Source organism: Eptatretus burgeri, chromosome 9, assembly GCF_056783735.1.
Source record: "Eptatretus burgeri isolate ZD-2024b chromosome 9, Ebu_testis_v1, whole genome shotgun sequence".
Taxonomy (NCBI): domain Eukaryota; kingdom Metazoa; phylum Chordata; class Myxini; order Myxiniformes; family Myxinidae; genus Eptatretus; species Eptatretus burgeri.
The window spans coordinates 71,350,209-71,372,708 of record NC_140969.1 but is presented as its reverse complement, the minus strand read 5'-3'; the positions used below and the strand labels follow the sequence as shown (position 1 = coordinate 71,372,708).

The 22,500-nt window shown below is 42.1% G+C and overlaps 1 protein-coding gene and 1 long non-coding RNA gene across 4 annotated transcripts in view; one reads left to right on the top strand and one right to left on the bottom strand.

The window, feature by feature from the left end:
* Positions 1-22,330, bottom strand: part of LOC147020328 (uncharacterized) — a 96,667-nt gene extending 74,337 nt beyond the window's left edge. The window contains exons 1-3 of one of the 3 annotated variants that reach the window (XR_015061762.1): positions 21,977-22,330; positions 14,891-14,929; positions 1,928-2,235 (exon numbers count right to left, since the gene is read on the bottom strand). This is a non-coding gene — a long non-coding RNA (uncharacterized LOC147020328). Of the gene's footprint in view, positions 1-1,927; positions 2,236-14,890; positions 14,930-20,909; positions 20,995-21,976 lie in introns of those variants that run through there. The other 2 variants (XR_015061765.1, XR_015061763.1) reach the window with 2 other exon arrangements.
* On the top strand, positions 3,545-9,473 carry LOC147020329 (transcription factor Sox-17-alpha-like). Its single transcript, XM_085895631.1, has 2 exons — positions 3,545-4,018; positions 7,892-9,473. The coding sequence occupies exons 1-2, from the start codon at positions 3,559-3,561 to the stop codon at positions 8,716-8,718; spliced, it is 1,287 nt and encodes a 428-aa protein (XP_085751757.1). The 5' UTR covers positions 3,545-3,558; the 3' UTR covers positions 8,719-9,473.
* Positions 22,331-22,500: the final 170 nt, after the last annotated feature.

The following is a 22,500-nucleotide window of genomic DNA, read 5'->3' as shown; positions in this document are numbered from 1 at the left end:
AAATTGCATAGTTAATAAGGTAAATTGGTTTGAAACAAAAAGACCCGACGCTACACGGTTGAGATATTGGCGCCCACGGTGGGTTCAGCGACCCGCCAGCTTAAGGAGTTATCTGAGAGCGACGGCCTACAATTCTGGGGAGTCTGGTGGAGACGACGTAACCTCCCCCAACTAGTGGTCGTTCTCACCACCGGTCCTCAGCCTGCAACAATACATTTAGGGTGTCCCAAAAATATATACAACTTTTAAAATGCTTCGTTTGATCCTAAAAAAAGCAGTAATTTCGTCACTAATGCTTCATTTCTTGTTGCAGAGACCCTGAAGTTTATTTTGATACCAAGCAAGTGCCAGAAAAATGCCAAGACTGACCATACAACAACGGACGAAAATTGTTGAACTTTGGCACCAGACGATTAGTGTCATACAGGTGCAACGTCTTTACTCGAGACATTTTGGTATCCACTTGTGCCATGCACCAAACTTTCGGACAATAAAGTGCACCATCGCAAAGTTTACCAATGTGGGAACCATCTGTGACCTTCACAAGGGTCACAGTGGTCGGAAGAAGACAGGTCGTAGTGAAGAAAATGTGGAAATGGTGAGACAGGCGGTCGTTTAGAGTCCAAAAAAATCCATTCGACGACTTTCTGCCAAGACAAACATTCACAAGAGCACCGTTCAGAGGATGCTTCACCAAGACATTCATGCCTTTCCATACAAAATGCCTTTCCAACATTTTGAGAGCCGCTTTATCTCCCTCTACGAAGACATTGAGTGGCCACCGTATTCCCCTGACCTTACTCCTCCAGACTTCTTCTTGTGGGGGTATCTCAAGGAGAGGATCTATGGAAACCCTCGGCCTCAGACTCTTGATCAGCTGAAGGAAAACATCCATCGAGAAATCCAGAACATTCCTCAGGAAACGTTTCCCAAAGTGATGGAGAACATGACAACGCACTTGCAGGCAGTGATCGGACAACGTGGAGCCTACGTCGAACATGTGGTTTAAAAGAAAACGACGATTCTATTCCAAAATTTAAATTTTGGTGGCAATTTTGACATTGGTACAATAAACTTCAACCTTTCAGCTTTCTATCCAGCCATATATATATATTTTTAAAAATATATATGGTATGACCATCCTCTTTGCAGATGAAAAGTTGTATTTTTTTTGGGACACCCTGTATACATATATATATATATATATATATATATATATATATATATATATATATATATATATATATATATATATATATACATATATATATATATATATATATATATATATATATATATATATATATATATTACGTGCACCGTCGTCGGATTAAATTTCGCCTGATACTCCATCTACTTTCTCTTGTTAATGAATCGATGGAGTAGCACTTTGTGCACTTTGTTCTTGGCTGTGCTTTCTAATTTTTGCTTCCGTGCAATATCTTAAGGCTCATGGAGGAGTTTGCACATAAGTCACATGCAGCACAAGGACGTTAAGAGACATCAATGCACTGTTACGTCATTTAACTGCACACTTGTGAATATATCGCTGCAATATATCGATGGCCTAAAGCAAAAACCTTGGAGGTACACCTTTTGGCATTTTCACTTTTTGACGAAAATAAATGATTTCGCTCCAATATTGCTTTCCTGGTTAGCATACCACGCTCTTACATCTCGTCGTTTGAGTTCTCAAAAAATATTTTCTTTTCTGCTTTCCCATAAAAGATGCATCTATGCAATGGTAATCAATTAGACTTCAAGGCACAAGCGTGCGGTGTGAATTCCAGATCACAAATTGAATACTCAGATGGGAGCGCAAAACGGGCCATACTGCATTGACATTTCAATAACAAAATGAAAAAATACAAATTTGAATAAAGCAAATCAAAAGATGACTGTAAATAGTAGTTTCTTGTACACTTACTCATTTTTAGCGTCTTTCCTTTATCTGCCGCTTTCGTTTGTTCTTTGCCTGTTTGTTTCTCTTTCCTTATCAGAGTGCCGCCAATCTGTGCGTTTAGGATCCAGGGCTTTGGACTCTGCACGAATCCTCCTAAGTCTGACCACCAAGCTGTTTTTCCTCCTCCTTCTCCTCTTCGTCCACCTGCAGTACTGCAGTATTCGGACAGGCGTCAGATGTCTATCATATCATAGGCACGAGTCAGGTTATCTTGAGATGCATGGTGTGCAAGAAGGTGCAGTCGCAGTAGCTTGGAGTGGAGGGATCCAGAACTGTTGTAGGAAAAAAAAAATTAATGACAGGGGAATTAAATAATCCATTATCCAATTGCGTCACAAATGAGAAAGCACGTGATTTTGCTGAGCACCCAGTGGGTTTCCTTTATGTAAAGGCCATTAATCTAACGTTGAAGCCATCCGTTACGAACATTCCTGTACAACGGTCCAATTCCTGAGAAGTCCACACGATTCTCCTGGACTTTGGACCATTCTCTGGAATATTTGAATTTCCAAATCAAAGCAACATTTGACTCTAAATGCTGCTGAAGAGATTTATAATGGTGCCATCTACATATTTTACCTATGCAGATGGAGGGTGTTAGGAAGGGGTCATCGAGAGAGAGGGAGAGGGAGAGGGAGAGGGAGAGGGAGAGGGAGAGGGAGAGGGAGAGGGAGAGGGAGAGGGAGAGGGAGAGGGAGAGGGAGAGAGAGAGAGAGAGAGAGAGAGAGAGAGAGAGAGAGAGAGAGAGAGAGAGACAGAGACAGAGACAGAGACAGAGACAGAGACAGAGACAGAGACAGAGACAGAGACAGAGAGAGAGAGAAAACAAAAGAGAGAGACAAAAAGGGATAACATGTCAGGGGGAGTTGGGGAGAAAAGGGGAATGAGCTGTACAAAGATTATTTTAAAGAATATAAGTGGGATGTATGTGCCAGTGTTGGGCATGGGGGGTGGAGGTGGCAAAAAGTGAATGTATGTACGTAATATGTAAATTACATCAACAAAACAACACATGAGTCATCCCCCCCCCTCCCCATTTTACATTTCTTTCTCATTATCAAATTACTGTCAAGCTGTCAGTTAGGAACCCTTAGGGTGCAGGCCGAGTATGATTACCACATTCCATAGTTGAAGACGGTAAATCATTGCGTGACATTCCACAATTTCATATAAACAGGCAGGACAGCCAACTTTACATCACTGTTGTGGGATGCAAGTTCTAGGTCAAAACAACACAACACATCTCTCCTCTCTCTCTCAAAACATAATTATTTACCATTTCATATAAAGAAAGCACACAACAGGTTACGAGATGGATTATCATTTGTACTTTGATTATTCTTGGATTCAATTAAAATATCTGAGAAATAAATTGTCGGCCTAATTCGACAGAATCTTTTCAATCACAACCAATGCGTCAAAAGCGCATTCTGATCTGGAGTAGAAGGGTTTGGGACCAAGCTGCGGATGTTTGCTTTGCAAGTCACCAGATTGAGTGGAGGAGGTTTCCACCCCCACGGTGTTCCAAACCTGAGGGGGAAGGATCAATGTGGGCGGGTAGAGTGGGAGCAAAACGGTGGAGACGAAGTCACATTATGTCATCCTCTGGGACAAACCCCTCCCTGGTGTCTCGGTCAAGGCGGGGCCCGGTCTTGTTATATACCCCAGTGGCCCCTGGCCCTCGCCAGCTCAGCATCGTCCACCATTCTCCAGGCAAGCTGTGTCCTGGACTGCACCACGTCCGAGTGATGAGCAGCCCTGATGTGGGATACGGGAGTGACGACCAGGCCCGAATCGGTACACCTGGCCCCACGGCCACAGCCTGTCACTGGCCAGAGACTATGGTACCAGCCCCGGGCTCCCCGATGGAAGGCGACGGCGGTGTACCCGGCCAAGCTAGGACCATGAGCCAGGGAGAAGCTAGGAAGGCCGGTAAGGCCGAGGCTCGGATCCGCAGGCCTATGAACGCCTTCATGGTATGGGCCAAGGATGAAAGAAAGCGGCTTGCACAGAAAAATCCGGACCTGCACAATGCAGAGCTCAGCAAAATACTGGGTGAGTACCATGAAATTCCCAACTGATGAACAAGGAGGAGATGTTACACAAGATTCAACTAAAGTTAAAAATATCAGGGATTCTCATTACTTTCAGCAGGAGGTACGTACTTGCAGATTAAGGACATTTCATGGTAGGTTGTTCTGCATGAGGATCAGCATGCATGTTTTCTCTTTACAGATGCTTGACCTGTTTGGCCTCTTAATATGCTTCTTAATGGACATTTGGCCAAAACAGCTTCATGGGACAATCATGGAATTATCAGTATGTTCATCCGTTCAAAAAGTTTCCATTAAATGTTGGGAGTTACAGTATAAACCGTTTCTGCAATTGTCTGGACAAACTCTGTGTAGATGGTCCATTTGGCATGATGCTAAGAACAGAAGAGATCACTTCATCGTATCAATCAGCTGAGGCCTAGGGCAGAGTAAAGACTACGAGCAACTACACTTGGCTTAAACAATTCCATGGAACCGACACTCAGAAACTGACATAATGTAAGTTCCACCTTGCCAAAGTCATGCCTGGACCTGTCAGGTAACTGGATAAGGGTCGAGGATAGTAAACACACAAATCGAAGAATTTGCTTGGATGAAAACCTCAATTTTGCATTGACTAATTCCAGACAGCGTCCAAGTCCTTCAGACAAGAAAGGTAATTGGCAGACCTCCAATTAATACGGTGTGGGGGATTTTAACCTTTGGGCACACCATCATGAGACCCCAAGTTCTCAAACGGAAGCCACAAACCCATCTTGTTACGATGCGAGTCACCTTTTCATGGCCTAGAAATATGACATGAGGAGCGATATTAAAAGCTGCTTTGAAAACATATCAAAGCATTCCACAATAATGTATGGTCTCCATGACATTTGGGTGAATTAAGCTGGCTATCCGAATAAAATAATTTGATAGACAAAAACAAACTATTAACAATCAGCAATAATAAGGATAATAATGATCATCAGACGAAATTAAGACTATTGTTCATCGCTGTGCAAGCAAAGGTTATAATATTTTCTTTCACACCACAACAAACATATACACATCCCATTCACGTGATTGGACAGATGGTTATGCAAATAGCCTTTGCCATTATATATTGCTTTTCTCGATGGGGATCTTGATTTTCATGTTCACTTTGAGCAAATGCAATTTGTGTATTAATGTATGTACATATATATATATATATATATATATATATATATATATATATATATATATGTATATATGTATATACACACACATACACACACATAGTGTTGTTGCTCTTTATAGCTGAATATGACCATTCACATGTGACAAACGAACAACCTGGTTGAATGAATTTGTTTATAGTGCAGAAACTGCTGCCCAGACAACAACCACACACGAAGATTGTAAGCAGTGTCACCTGATGTCAAGGAACCTCAGAGAAGACTGGACCACTTGCTAGCAACATTTTTGGGAGGAATGTCATTTGGTCAGGGTGTTGGTAATAACTTGCCTACAATTCACGGATACCGTGAGAACTTTAACGTCCACGGACTAACGCTAACAGACGAGACACCCAGTGTTACGTCCATTTAAGGGATGGCGCGCACAATGATGAATAACTCTGCATGCGTAAAACCAGGATGGCAGTTTATAGCAGGGTCGAGATTCGAACAAAGGCGAGTGCACATAACTCTTGGCTGTCCTTGAAGTACATATATATATATATATATATATATATATATATATATATATATATATATATATATATATATATATATATATATGTTTGCTCCTTGTACATTTATAAACAACTAATTTAAAAACAACCCAATTTCCCTGAAATTTACCGCACCATGTTGTTTTCACATGTGAACTGTCAAGGTCACAATAACAACTCTCAATTCTTCATGAAATTTATGTTAAAACATGAAATAACGGCGTTTTGGCTGATCCATCACCGTATTCCGGACGTTCCCTCCACGGGAAGATGGGCGGTGCTCACCTTGCTCAACAATCTTCTTGATGTTTACTAAAGTCTAAATAGCCCTATCTTGATCAATTCACCAAATATATATATATATATATATATATATATATATATATATATATATATATATATATATATATGTACATGCATACACACACACACACACACACACACACACACACACACACACACACACACACACACACACACACACACACACAGTTGTGAGACAAAAGTCTGAGTTCAGCAGCATGTATATGTAATGAGAAGTGATAATAAAATTAATTGTTATCATATGAAACGAAAAATGAACTCTTAAGGATATAACATCTCGTATATTATGAAAAATACAATTTGTGTTTACATATAGTCAATAATTTGTGTGACCCCCTTTGGCCTTGAGAACGACCTCAACTTGACTTGGCATTAATTCATTTCGGTTATGGATTATGATTGTGTCCATTTTATCCAAAATGTTTTGTAATTCACTCTTAACCATAATCAGTTGACTCTCATCAATTTTAGCTCTTCCTCTCAAATGTCATAACCATCTTGTACCCGATCACACACACACACACACACACACACACACACACACACACACACACACACACACACACACACACACACACACACACACACACACACACACACACACACACACACACACACACACACACACACACACATCGCGATACTAATTTCAGATACTGTGTTAGGTCATTTCCAAGAGCACCATTTCTTATGAGATATCAAACACTCAATGAAAACCAATGACAAGATCAATACAAAAATGAGATCAAAGTTCAACACCATACCGCGGTACAAGACTTTCAAACCAAGGTTTTCTGGAACTAAAGGTTGGAAAAGATGGAGGGCATGAAAGAAACACAGTATGTGCTGTAATAACAAGTGACTCCTGAAAAGTTATAAAATAAACGGGTTTTAAAGCAAGAAAAATTCAATGAAAGTTGATCTCAGTGGGGCTCAGAATTCATGTTCAAGAGGGGGAGGGGGGAGCTGACCATAAATTGGGGAATGGGATGATCATAATCAGATTTTTTTTTACTCCTAACGTGGCCTAACGAATGAACCTAAAACAGTTGACTTGGAGACGGTTATCCATCGTAGAATATACCATGGGATAACGCCAAAAACAGGTGCAGCAATCTTGGGTGTGTTACCCTGGCTGGACTTCATTGAATCGTTTTATTTTTCTTTCCTTTGCTCCGTGTCTATATTTCCAGCTCTATGGGGTGGGTGAACGTCTTTGGAAAAGTACAGGCAATAGCCAATCATAAACTTTCCGAAATTGCATCGTTCATGGATTGACAGAGATTTAAAGGGAATCATAAGGCATGAGTGAGTCTCTGGTTTACGTAACGTTTACAACAAGTGCTGTTTGCAATGTCCACATAGAATCCTCTCGAATGCCCACCACCCCTAACACCCAACACCCAACTCCCTTTATCGTTTATTCTCGTAATTTCCACCATTTATTGCCATCTACAATGTCTGTGCAATTCCTTGTATCTCGTCTGTGTGATCCACCTTCCTCAATCCCATAATCTTCACCATCTTCCCTACTTCCCATCAGCCCTATTCGTTACACCTCTGGTTCTCTTAAGTTTTATTCCTCGAAATGTATGTACAAGCCGCTCGGTGAGCTTCAGACAAAGTAAGAAAAAGCCAGTTTTGTACACTTTTTGGATTTAGGATGTTTGAAGGTCGAAATGGTTTTGCTGTCTCTTCGAACAGTTAATTCCTGTTTTCAATGTCTATCATTTCCTACCATCTTTATGATCTTCAATTTGTCAATCTCTCTTCCAATATTCCTTCCATAGATCTGTATACATCTGGCCCAATCGTCCTCATTCTCATCCTTTCCCGTCCTATATTTCATACACCCAGGTTCGTCCTGGAGGGCGCTCAGCGCAGCCGAACGGCAGCCTTTTGTGGATGAGGCCGAGCGGCTTCGTGTCCAGCACCTGTCCGACCACCCCGACTACAAGTACCGACCTCGCCGGAGGAAGCAACTCAAGCGTCCGGCCAAGCGGCCGTCCGAGTCCAGCCAGGAAACCGAGCCACCGTCTTGCCGCTTGGGTCCACGGCCCAGGGAAACCGACATGCGTCCAATGCGCTACAGGGAACTCCAACCCGCTCCGCTGGGGTATGGACGGCGAACCGGTGGGATGGAGGCGTCCATGACCCCACAGTCCATGATCGATCCCAATTCAAACCTGCTGTGCCTCCCGACAGGACGTGTGCCCGCACATTTCCATGGGGAACCACAAGTCGTCTCACAGCCCCCCATACATCACTCATCGCCTTTTTTCTCGACGGCGTATGGGGGCTACGGGGGCTCATATGGGAGCGCAGTCATGCCCGGGCAAGTATATCCCCCTGGACCGAGTCGCCAGATTACCTCTCCCAGCACCTTCACCGTGGGCAGCTTCTCAATGCCCGAAGGGCGCTACCTGCCGATCAGGGATGGCATGTTCATAGCAGATGAGCCATCTCCTCGCTCTGAGTCCAGGGGCTCGGCAGGAATGGAGGGACTTGAACCGTACTGCCTGGAGGAGGTGGATTGCAGTGAACTCGAGCAATATTTAGCTCCGGGTGCCATGGTGGCTGCGGATGGGACAGATATACCGGGACAGCAGCCTCCCGGGGACGGAAACCTCATAGCAGCACTCTCGGATGCCACCGCACTGTACTACAGCAGCTACTACTGCTAACCACTACCACTGAAAAATTTGAAACTTAAACAGTGTTACCAACCGCTCTCAGTATTACAAGGCATGCAATGGGCAGACGTGTGGATGGCCAGCTTAACCTGCACTTCGAAATGGCCCGGCGTCTGGACGGCCAGCTTCACGTGCAGTTCAAGTTGGCCAGACGCATGAAAGGCCAGCTTAACGTGCAGCTAAATGTGGGCAGGCGCGTGGACGGCCAGCTTAACGTGCAGTTCAATGTGTGCGGCCAGGCGCGTGCGAGACGGCCATCTTCACGTGCAGTACAATCCCTCAGCATTCCTCGTGTGCCTTTCAGAGTGTTGTACAAGTCGACCGTTCCGCGTCCGCACCTGCGATTGGAGAGAAAAAGGACGTGCGGACCGCATGACTCAGCGGGGATCTCTGGGCTGGTCGATCCTATAACGGTGGATGTTTATGGGCGAGGGACGTTGGTTTATTAAAAAGTAAAATTTAATCTGTTTTTATTTTATTTTATTTTATTTTAATATCCAAGTCAATAGTTATATAATTCCCCCATCCATTTGCCATTTCCTTGATCGATGTTTTAACCCTTTTAATATGCATTTCTTGATGTTTATCAAACGATTATTAAGGAATTGTTATTTATTTCGGTCCAACAAAAGCTCCCGATTATATCATATTGCGGGTGATGAATGATAAAAGATGTTTCTAGTTTAATTTTTTTTTTTTTTTAAACGTGTACAGCGTCTGGTTCTTAATAAACGAGGCTGGCATTACCTGTTTGACCAACGTCTCGTTTGCTTTTTGGTGAAAGCACGGAATTCGTGCCCGCAGCCCCTCCCGCACGTCTCGCACCGAGCAGCCGTGACGCCGAGGAAAGGAAGACCGAACCCAAGCTGCTTCCGGCGCGATACGAGCGCCGCTTTGTAAAAATAAAACCTGCTGCGGAGCCGTCCGTCGCCGAGAAACACCCGCCGGTGAGGCCACGTGGTGTCGCGCCCTGCAGGCGGTGGGGCCACGTGGTGTCGCGCCCTGCAGGCGGTGGGGCCACGTGGTGTCGCGCCCTGCAGGCGGTGGGGCCACGTGGTGTCGCGCCCTGCAGGCGGCAGGACCACGCCTGGCCGCGCCCTCGGGGCCGCTGGCGAGCAGTGTGAGAGAAAAAGCACCAAATTGCCTTAGTTTCCCAAGGTCCTTCTTTGGGTTTAACCTTTTCACCAACACGAAGGCACGTCTGAACAATAAAAACCTGGAGGATAGGAGGTTCCCGAGCGGTGTTCCCTGAAATACTTTTGACTTGAAACGAAACCGCTTCGTTGACGTCGTAATTCAAACGAGCGACTCCGGGACCCGAAGGTCGGTGCACGAATCTGAAGTCTCCACGGACACGTGGGATCTCAAACACGACTACACAAGCCGTAGGTATAAAACGCAAACACGGGTTTAATCGGTCGTATTGGCGGAGGGGTAATTAAGTAAATAATAAATCAAGAGGTAGGGTTGACACTGCACAGCTCTGTAGTGAGGGCCTCGTCCAGAATGTTGTTCGGTTTTGGTCACATGATCACATCTCATGAAGGACATCACCGCCATGTTGCACAGAGTGGGGAGTAGAGCGACCTCATTGGGACAAGGCGATAAGCGACAAGGGTAACTGATCGAGATATTTATTTAAAATAATGAAGGGTATCGATAAAATAAGTGCAGGAGTTTTTCAACAAAATCAAAAGTTCCAGGAGTCCAGGACCAAGGGCCACACTATCAGAGTGAAGAAGAGGAGTTCAGATTGTTTTTAGGTTGGGGTCCTTCAGAGCCTGATCAAAACACTCCAAGTTCCTGGGCACTGAATCTGAAAAGGACTCCCCTCCCCCCTGGTATTGACCAAAAAAAATTCCTAATTTCAAATAAGTCCAAATTTATTCATTGACAGATGTGCGTGCCCCCTGTGGTGCAGAACTACAACACTACCTGGAGATGTGCATGCCCCCCTGTGATACAGAACTACAACATGACCTGGAGATGTGCATGCCTCCACCCCCTCCCCCCTCCCACCTCTTGCACAGAGCTACAACGCCACCTGCAGATGTGTATGCCCCCAACACCCCTCTTGCACAGGACAACAACACAACTGGCAGATGTGCAGGCCCCCTCCCCAACTCCAATACAGGGCGACAATTCCACCTGTAGTTGTGCATGCCCCCTCCACCCCTCTTGCACAGAGCTACAACTCAACCTGCAGATGTGCATGTCCCATTCCCCCTCCCCCCACCCCTACCCTCTCTTGTACTGAGTGACAACACTACCTGAAGCTGTGCATTCCCCCTCCACCCCTCTGCACAGGACAACAATAGGACTTGCATATGTGCATGCCCCATTCCCTCCCACCGCCCCCTCTTGTACAGAGCTCCAACACGAACGGCAGGTGTGAGGGTACCATTGTAGCTCTGTAGTTATTGGCAGGTGTGCAGGTCGCGTTGTAGCTATGTAGTTATTCACAGATGTGTAGGAAGTATTGTAGCTCTGTTGTTATGGGCAGGTGTGCAGGTAGCATTGTAGCTATGGAGTTATTAGCATGTGTGCAGGAAGTGTTGAAGCTCTGTTGTTATTGGCAAGTGTGCAGGTAGAATTGTAGCTATGGAGTTATTAGCAGGTGTGCAGGGTGTTGTAGCTATGGAATTATCAGCAAGTGTGCAGGAAGTGTAGCTATGGAGTTATGAGCAGGTGTGCAGGAAGTGTTGTAGCTGTGGAGTTCTTAGCAGGTGTGCAGGCAGCGTTGTCTCACTGTTGTTATGGGCAAGTGTGCAGGTAGCATTGTAGCTCTGCAGTTATTGGTAGGTGTGCTGGTTGTCATGTAGCTCTGTACAGTTATTGGTAAATGTGCAGGTATTGTTGTAGATCTGTAGGTATTGGCAGACGTGCTGGTTACCTTGTAGCTCTGTATAGTTATTGGCAGGTGTGTAGGTTACATTGTAGCTCTGTAGTTATTGTCAGGAGTGGAGGTAACAATGTAGCTCTGTCGGTATAGGTAGATGTGTAGGTAGCGTTGCTGCTCTGTAGTTATTGGTCGATGTGCAGGAACTGTTGTAGCTCTGTAGTTATTGGCGGGTCGTGCTGGTTGTTTTGTAGCTCTGTACAGTTATTGGCAAATGCGCAGGTATCGTTGTAGCTACGAAGTTATGGTCGCTGTGCAGGTAGCGTTGTAGCTCTGTAGGTATTGGCAGGTGTGCTGGTTGCTTTGTAGCTCTGTATAGTTATTGGCAGATGTGCAGGTAGCTTTGTAGTTATTGGTAGATGTGTTGGTATTGTTGCAGCTCTGTAGTTATTGGTAGATGTGCAGGTCGCATTGTAGCTCGGTCGTTATTAACCTCCGCTATCTTCGAAGATGGATGGAGGTTACTGTTTTCACCCCTTTCTGTGTGTTTGTTATCGTGCCAAAACGAAGTTTTTGCATGATATGTTAGTCAGCTTGTATGTTTTTTTTATTTTGTTTTTTTTTTTGTTTGTCTGTAATCACGTATAAAAAATTCTGCAGAGCACAGTTATCATTGGAAATTTTTGTAACTTCGCATATCAGAGGACTATAGAGGTCCCTTTCAGCGCATAAAATTTTGAAGGTCAAGGTCAAAGGTCAAGGTCACTGTCGCAAATCAGGGGAGTCGACGAAACCCTTATTTTTTGAGTAATTTTGATCGGATCGTCTTCAAACTTCATGGGAATATAGTTCATGGTCTGGCGCTCAGGTGATTAATTTTTGGTGGCGATTGGCCTTGACCTTCATGGTTATATATGAATAAGATATAAGGTTCACTTGAGTGACCCAGCAGTATTGGCGGCAGAGGTTTTGCACTCTCCCGAGTGCTCCCCCTCCAGTTGGCAGCTGTGTAAGTCGAGTTGTAGCTCCGTAGTTATTCATATTGGCAGATGTGCATAATTAAATTTTATATTCGTACTTTTTCATTGGAATCGTATTGGAAAGTGAGAGGATGCCGGAGGAGTGGAGATTAAGTGTACTGGTTCCGATTTTCAAGAATAAGGGTGATGTGCAGAGCTGTGGAAATTACAGAGGGATAAAGTTGTTAAGCCACACCATGAAGTTGTGGGAAAGAGTAGTGGAAGCTAGGTTGAGAGGAGAGGTGACGATCTGTGAGCAGCAATATGGGTTTATGCCAGGAAAGAGCACCACTGATGCGATGTTTGCTTTGAGAATGTTGATGGAGAAGTATAGGGAAGGCCAGAAAGAGTTACATTGTGTGTTTGTGGATTTAGAGAAAGCTTATGATAGGGTGCCAAGAGAGGAGTTGTGGCATTGTATGAGGAAGTCGGGAGTGGTGGAGAAGTATGTGAGGATCGTGCAGGATATGTATGAGGACAGTGTGACAGCGGTGAGGTGTGCGGGAGGAATGACGGACCGGTTTAAGGTTAAAGTGGGATTGCACCAAGGATCGACTCTGAGCCCTTTCCTGTTTGCAATGGTGATGGACAGGTTGACGGACGAGATCAGACTGGAGTCTCCGTGGACTATGATGTTCGCGGATGACATCATGATCTGTAGGGAGAGTAGGGAGCAGGCTGAATCGAGCCTTGAGAGGTGGAGGTACGCACTGGAGAGAAGGGGAATGTTAGTCAGTAGGAGTAAGACGGAATACATGTGCGTAAATGAGAGGGAGGGTGGTGGTATGGTGCGGTTGCAAGGAGTTGAGGTAGGGAAGGTGGATTGGTTTAAATACTTGGGATCAACTGTCCAAAGTAACGGAGAGTGTGGGAGAGAAGTGAAAAAGAGAGTGCAGGCAGGATGGAGTGGTGGAGAAGAGTTGCAGGGGTGATTTGTGACAGAAGGGTAGCTGCAAGAGTGAAGGGGAAAGTATATAAGACGGTAGTGAGACCAGCTATGTTGTATGGTTTGGAGGCGGTGGCATTGACAAAAAGACAGGAAGCAGAGCTGGAGGTGGCAGAGTTAAAGATGCTGCGATTCTCGTTGGGAGTGACGAGGATGGATAGGATAAGAAATGAGTATATTAGAGGGACAGCGCAGGTAGGACGGTTTGGAGACAAAGTGAGAGAGGTGAGATTGAGATGGTTTGGACATGTGCACAGGAGGGAAATGGAGGATATCGGGAGAAGGATGTTGAAGATGGAGACGCCAGGTAGGAGGAGAAGAGGAAGGCCAAAGAAGAGGTTCATGGATGCGGTGAGGGCGGATATGCGGGTGGTTGGAGTGTCAATGGAAGATGTGGAGGATGGATCGAAATGGAGACGGTTGGTCCGCTGTGGCGACCCCTAACGGGAGCAAGCCGAAAGAGGAAGAAGATTCCTACTTTTCCATACAATTCCAAAACAACGTGAAGGTATTAGTCTCCTCCATAACTCCAAAACCATGAAACCTAACAGCATGAAACTTTGCAGGCATCCTAAGAAAACTCCAAGGAAGTGCAAGAGTGAAAATTGGGTGTCTGAGCTAATTAAAACACCCCTTCTGAAGATAATTAACGGCCTTATTTAATTATATCCTTCATCAGGCAATGCTTGGCCACCTCGCTCTCTGGGTCTTAAGGCGTTTCTTGGGTAACCTCGCTGGGGGTCTGAAGCCGCCATGTTTTTTGGCCTGCTCAACCCATAAAGGCAATACATACATGAGAGCACAGACAAACCGATCAATTGAGCTAATTGGACTGAAGCCGCTGTGGGACGTGGCCGCATTTTATTGGCCGTCAACACGACATGTAAGCATATGTCGGCCTACATGTATACGGTATAACGATTGTCGAAATAATGGACTTTGGAGAATATTTTCGGACTCTTATGACTGTTGTCTTTAGCAAGAGCCACACTGTTCTATTTCTATGTGAACCAATCACCAACTTGGCTGATCATGTTTGAACTTTTGGCTTCATTATAATGATTATCTATTATCTATATATTACTAAAACTCTCTATCTTGTATGTGCATAGATATATATATATATATATATATATATATATATATATATATATATATATATACATATATATATATATATACATATATATATATATATATATATATATATATATATATATATATATATATATATATATATATATATATATATATATATATATATATATATACATATACATGTATATATGAATGTATGTTCCCGAAATACAGCTAAAACGGTACACGACAGCACAGAAATTTTAGGGCAACTTGACTCACCATTCGCCTGTGGTGTGCAGTGTCAAGTTTTGTTCAAATCTGGCAACGAAAAAAAATATTAAAAAATCAATTCCCGATTCAGTCAAGTACTCTTCGGAAGAATTTCATCAATGCAAACAACCTCAGCGGTATGGTTTGCTGGAGCTATCCTTTTTTCTTGAAATGATTTTTTTCATCAACCGCTGTCGCAACGGGTTCACGGGTCGTCTAGTGTGTGTATATATATATATATATATATATATATATATATATATATATATATATATATATATATATATATATATATTATATATATATATATATAATATATATATATATATATATATATATATATATATATATAATATATACATATATATATATATATATATATATACAGTATATACATATATATATATATATACAGTATATACATATATATATATACAGTATATACATATATATATATATACAGTATATACATATATATATATATATACAGTATATACATATATATATATATATATATATATATATATATATATATATATATATATATATATATATATATATATCTATACAGTCTATACATATATATATATATATATATATATATATATGTATAGACTGTATAGATATATATATATATATATATATATATATCTATACAGTCTATACATATATATATATATATATATATATATATCTATACAGTCTATACATATATATATATATATATATATATATATATATATATATATATATATATTATTCCATTTTGTGAGCTTTTCTTTACCTTTTCACCGAATTATACACGGTTATGCTTATAAAACGCATTGCTTATATATAAAGCTGAGAAAATCAGAACAATTTTAATGGAAATGGTGAATGCTTTTAATTAACTAATATTGTGTGGTAATTCAACCATGTAAAAATGGAAGACACATACAAACAGGATTATAAATACAGAATAACATGAAATATTGACTACAGCATCAAAATGTTTGTCATAAATATAGGAATATAAAATTATAAATTAAGATTAGATGCAAACTCGTAGAGCCTGGTGTTGGCGCAGTGGTTAGGGCAGCGGCTTGGGATCCAAAAGGTCCTGAGTTCAAGCCCCGTTGGGCCATTGACTTAATACACCAGGGGGTTGACTTAGCCTGTAATCCTTCCGAGTTCGGCGAAATGAGTATCAGTATACTGGGCCGGTGTATACCCCGGTTAAATAGGTGTACCATATCCCTGTGTCGTAAGAGGCGACTAGGGTTGCGTCAGGAAGGGCATCCAGCGTAAAACATGTGCCAAATCACTATGCGGATCATACGGATGATCCGCTGTGGTGACCCCTTACGGGAGCAGCCGAAAGAAGAATAAGAAGAAGAAGAAGAAGAAGAAGATTAGATGCAAACTCATTGATCACTCGAGGAATTAGTTTTCTACAAATACATGAAGGGACAATCAAGAATTCATAATGTTGAGATATATTTAAAATGTCAAAGTAACCAAAGTGCAAACAAGCATCCTGCAGTTTGGATACATGAAAACTACCAAACTGATTCTCATTTATTTTTCAGTGCGGAAAGACTATAAACTAACACAAGTCTAAAGACGACGATGGTTCACGAGCGGTATTTGACGATGTAGATTGTTTCAGAAGTCAAGGATGAGACAATGTGATAATGTTTGACCAAGTTAGAAAAATGATCAACATGATGTGGTACGAGTGACAGCTTATTCGCTGCAAAATGTCCAAAACCCGGTTTCGTTCAACAACTTTAAAAATTTGACCTTTGCATAACCTTTAAAGGTCACAAAATAATGTTGTGGACATTAAAATAAGGAAACAGGATAAGTGCTATAGCTTATTCGAGTTAGTTCGTCGAAGAAGGTCGAAAAGCCGGTTCGATTCCACAACTTTGAAAATGTGATCTTTGTGATTATGACCTTTGGTGCAAAACCTCCTCTGGAACATTCCATGAACAATATAACGTCATATAGGCTATATGGCATTTCAGACTCCTCAGATTATCCATACTTTGATGAAATCAGTGTAAAAACAAACTTGAAGGAGGCGCCACGGGCAAGGTGTTCGGGATAAAGCAAAATGGTTTCAAGACTTTAGGTGGGGAATGACCTCAAGATTACGCATAAAAATATTGTCATCCCAGCTCTCAAAGTTTGGGCGGTCGTATGATTTTTATGTCAAAATTCGCAATTTTCTAAGTTCGTGACCTTGTGACCTGGACCTTGGGATGAAAATGACAAATCGAGCTCCGTGGGGCTATGCAGGTGCCATTGGGCAAACCAAATACCGAAACCCCTGTCAGATTTGACAAAACCCCGAGGAGAAGATGCAAATTGAAATCGGCTACCCCCTAAAAATACAATTCGCAATTTTCTAAGTTTGTGACCTTGTGGCCTTGACCTTGGGACGAAAATGAAAAATCTAGCTCCGTGGGGCTATGCAGGTGCCATTGGGCTAACCAAATACTGAAACCCCTGCCAGATTCGACAAACCCTTTGGAGAAGATAATTTTTTACGTCAAGATTCTCAATTTTCTAAGTTCGTGACCTTGTGACCTTGACCTTGGGATGAAAATGAAAAATCGAGCTCTGTGGGGCTATGCAGTTGCCATTGGGCTAACCAAATACCGAAACCCCCGTCAGATTCGACAAACCACCTTGGAGAAGATGCAAATTGAAATCGGCTACCCCCTAAAAACACATGCTTTTTAGGCGTGGCTCCGCCCATAATGGGCGCATCACGCCCATTCTCAGGAAAACACAACTCGATCATGAAATAAACCTCCCACCAAAATTTTATCAGGATCGGATCAAAACTCGTGAGTTTTGATGCTTGGGACAGACGGAAAGACAGCAGACACACAACAATAACGAATATAGTGGTCACTTTTTTTTTCGTGAAAATATTTTTTCGTGAACCAATTATCTTTCCAAAGAGGACATTTTATGTAAAACCTTGAATAACCAGTATTGTTTGTTGAGGAAATCCATGAAACTGGGAGGGTGCAGCATTATGCTTGAGTGATCCACTCTTTGAGTCATCAGTTGCTTTGTTGGAATCCTCAGGGAGAAAATGACTATTGCACATTCTGTCATTCTCTTTTCTTGTCCAGTTTTCTCTTCATATCGCCGTCCCCCATTTACTCAAAAGGTCGGGTCTTTTGTGTGGAAACTTGTTTGTTACCTCTGCCACCAAAGGTGAATTCAGAACTCTCCTTTTATCTCATACCAAGTCGGGCTACTGAACCAGAGAGCAGACTTCTGTGGCTTAGAGACATGAGACAAAAATTTGTGGGCTTCCAGTGATCGGTAGTTTTTCATTGCCTCATGTGGAAACACTCCTGAGATCAAAAAGAAAAATATATTCTGTGGTTAGTTATTAAAATAGTACCAGGGCAATTAAGCAACGGTACATCAAGCAAAAACATTAAAGGTCCCCTGACATGCAAAAGTACTGAAATTTCATTTATATATGTCCTAGAGGAGTTTTTCATCGTGATTTCAGATCTGACAATGTTTTTTTCACAATACTCATTCTGTAAAATGTAAATTTCAAAAAAAACAAACGTCTTCGGGAACGCCCCTAAAAATTCTCCTGAAAGGGGCGTAACCCACATGACGTCAAGTACAGTATGTCAAAGGCTGCACGTTAATTACTCGGGTTGGTGGTCTACGTGATTGTATTGGCTTTCTGTGTGTTTCCACATTTGATTGGTCAACTCAATCGCTTCGTTCGTTTCTGCTTTAAAAAAAATCGAACATTTGGTTTTGAATAATGCATGGCATGGACTTTCATTTGTCTGGTAGCGACAGTGAGTGTGAGAGAAATGAAGGATTTTGGTCTGAATCACATGGAGAATTGTCGGATAACATAGTCGCGGGAGGTGAAGTTCAGGCAGCTGGAAATGAAATACGGCCTTAGCAGTTCGAGCCCGAAGCAGGACAAGCAGAGGAAAGTGGCGATGAAATTCCCAGAGTTCATGACGATAGGGAGGACATCGAAGGAAGACTCGGAAATAACAACTGGTTAAACTAAATCCTATTCATAATTCAATAATGTAAATTCTACTTGCATACTGCTCGATATCAGAAATATTTCAGTGAGGTGACGTGAACAGCGCAGTGGACATGGTGCTTCGCAGCGAATTAATCACAAACAAGGCCAGCCCATGTCATCGGCCGTATCTCTCCGTGCATAAAACGAAGCAATCTCGCTGTCCGGATACGATGAAAACTTGTGTGCAGAACACACCTTGCGATACAATTGTCTCGAGTAGTCCGATAAATCTGACGTTCTGTTGCATTTTTATTTATTTTATTCCTACTGTCGTCATGTAGCACTAGTAGAAAACAATGAAGAAAAGAGAATAATAAAAGAAAGCTACAGCACGTCAGATTTATCGGCCGAGTCGGACAGACGAAGGATTTATCAGACTAGTCTAGACTCGAGAGTTGACAAGTAACTTGTATTAGTTAGCATGCATACAATGTATAAGTCAATGCGTAAGAGTCCCGAGGATATGAGGCCGTGCAATAGGACAGATAAATTTGTCTTTCATAGTTGTGCCAACATATTTTTCCCTTTTCTTTTATTACAGCATTTTGGCTAAATGTTAATGAATAGCATGCCAATGGAAGCAGTACCTTCACTTTAGAATAAACCCATGTATGTCGAGTGCAGCCATACCTGGCTTGCATGTATGTGGAATCGTACCTATCCCAGCAGGCTGGTTTCAACAAACAATTTAATAAGCTGCCAAATGTGGGTGCAGGGTTTTCACATTGTTTGATTTTAAAATTATCTCCTTGCGCCTTGAAATGATGCAATATTAATGGTTAGTATTTGACTTGTATGTTCCTGTAATTTTTTTTTTTTAATGGAAAGGTAAAAACAGTCAAATTTTATATTTTGTGTACATGGTAAAGCCCTTTATTGTGCACACATGTTTTGGATTTGTATACGACTACGACAAGGTAGTAAAGGGATAAATAATTGCCTTGTGATTGTTGTGCAATGTGCATACATGGTTCAGAAGCATAATTTCTTGTCTCTGTGTGTGAGGAATGAGAGGTTGGGATGAATAGAGGGATGAATAGAGCCCGTGCTCAAAGTCACTGTTTTCGAAGTGGGCGCTGCAAATGACGCTCTTGTCGCTGGGGCCTTTCCAGTTTCCCCTCTTCAACTCACTTTAGATGTCCATATTCTCTGACGATTATCATCTTTCGGGAATACATGAAGGCTAACACCATCTTTGCTTGTATTGCTGCATCCTGCTACGATACATCTTGCAGGCATTTTCGAAAGTACGGCGAAAACTATTAAAAAAAAACTTTCGCGAAACAATCACTGGAATTAAGACGATCACAGATATTGCACTAACATGTGCAAAATGCATTTGTTCGTACTTTATAAGGTGCGTGACATCTCGACTCTCGAGTCAATCCACTCTGTGCGAGTTTCTGCATGTGACGTCACGCTGCGATTCGCTGAAGTCAATTTTTTAAGGGGCGGGGCATAGCAAGTTGTGAAAGGCTCCAGAAATGATCGAAATATTGCTCTAATTATCCCATTTTTTATTAAAAAAAAAAACATGGGTGATTTCTTCACGAGGAAGGTCAAGTTAATATATAAATAACAAGTTTATTTTTCATGTCAGGGGACCTTTAATGCCTTGCCCTTGATTGCCATTAATAGGATTAGAACTTGCAAACTAAATGCAATGACAATGTGTCGGCCTTTCATTTAAGTTCACTGCAGTCTTGTCCTCAGCCCAGGTGCTTCAACTCAGCAGCCACAAGATAGCCATGCACTGCTACATCATTACAAAACGTCGAGACACACAGGCACACATGCTCACTCACATACGGCAACGCTCATACACATAGTCATACACATAATTAAAATCAGGGATAACACAGAATTTATACATGAATGTGAGCAATATTTTAATCATTCATTGACATTCTTGCTGGGTCAGTGAGTGACCCACAACTAGCACAGATGACTCACCGTCACACAGTACAGACAAGGCAGGTCAATTAAACTATTACTAACGAGCCACGTCAGCTCAGGAGTTCATAAATAATTGAAATAATATATTAACACTCCAGTACAGTTATAGCGAATGCAGTGAGCTTCATACTTAATGCGTGCACATGAGAGAATAGGAAACAACAACAACAACAACAACAACAACACAATACCCCTGGCTATTTGGAATCCGTGTCGTTATCTATGACCTTTTGCTTCCGGTTGTTATAAAACGCTGTGCGGTGTATAAACACGATTGGGTTTTATTTCTATCTTGTGAATATTACTTAACACGTGCACATGAGAGAATAGGAAACAACAAAAACAACACAATACCCTGGCAATTGTAAATCTGTGTGGTTGGCTATGACCCTTTTGCTTCCGTTTTTTTTTTTTTGCTTCTGGTTTTTTTTTTTTGTTTCCAGTTTTTGTCATGGGGAATGATGCATGCCGGGAGATAAAGGCATCGTCGGAGACATGAAAGACCCAAATAATATCAGACATGGTGTATATTTCCTCCACTGATTTTAATAAAGATATCTCCCGCATCATCAAAAAATAATTTTTAATCGTGATTTACGTTATTTGATCGCTGCTTCCGAAGTAACCGGAAATTGCGTATACAGTTGTGAACAAGTTGTAGGTAAAGTCAGAAGCGAATGTAAGAAGAATAGTGCGTTCACTTCTAGTATTTATTTTTTTAGATGAGATCCTGTTCGAGGTGGTGTAGTTGTCGTTGTGAAGGTAATGTTGAGGAATTTGTTTTTTCAGATGAGATCCTGTTCTCGGCGGTGTCGTTGTTGTGGTGAAGGTAATATTGAGGTAATATTTATTTTTGCAGATGAGATCTTGTTCTTGGTGGTGTAGTTGTTGTTGTGAAGGTAATGTTAAGGTAATATTTATTTTTTCATAGCAAAAAGACGGTTTAATTTGATATATTTAAGAAGCGAATGTAAGAAGAATTCTACGTTCGCTTCTCGGCTTTGCCTATGCCATATTATTTGATAATACACAGTTAAAACTTGGTTTAAAATTGAATTACATACCTGTTGTCTTGACTAGATACGCGTATTCGTCCGGGTATTGCACGTTCGGCCATTCTTTCGGGTTGTCGATCCACGAATCACCGGGGTACTGGTTGGGCCAAGAACCAAGGCCAATTAACTGTATTTTGGCTCGATATCTCGCCGATGCATCACCTGGCAAATGTTCTACATATTGATATGACATTGCAAACACTTGGGTGAACACAATGTATCAACAATTTATCTGAAATACATCGACAAAAAAAAAAATCACTCGGCTTAGCGTGCAAGTGAACCACGATGTACGTGCGTCTGCGACCGGTGCTGCGTTTGTTTTCCCCTTTGCCAATATGGCGGTCGCGTTACCAAGCGAAGTCACGTGACTGTGACGTATGTCCGACCTCAAGAATGGGAGAGATGGAAAATAACCCCCACACTCGGTCTCTGGAAAATGCGGCGGCGATAGCGCAGAACGCCGTGTTATCGCCACCAGTGCAGCCCGAGAATGACATGATGTTCATGAGGCAATTAATGGCATAAATGAA

What these genes read in the sequence shown, in the direction of transcription:
- LOC147020329 (XM_085895631.1), top strand. Translation starts at nt 3,559, where the DNA reads ATGTCATCCTCTGGGACAAACCCCTCCCTGGTGTCTCGGTCAAGGCGG. An exon ending in AGAGCTCAGCAAAATACTGG is followed by an intron (nt 4,019 to 7,891) that starts GTGAGTACCATG and finishes TCATACACCCAG; the next exon opens with GTTCGTCCTGGAGGGCGCTC.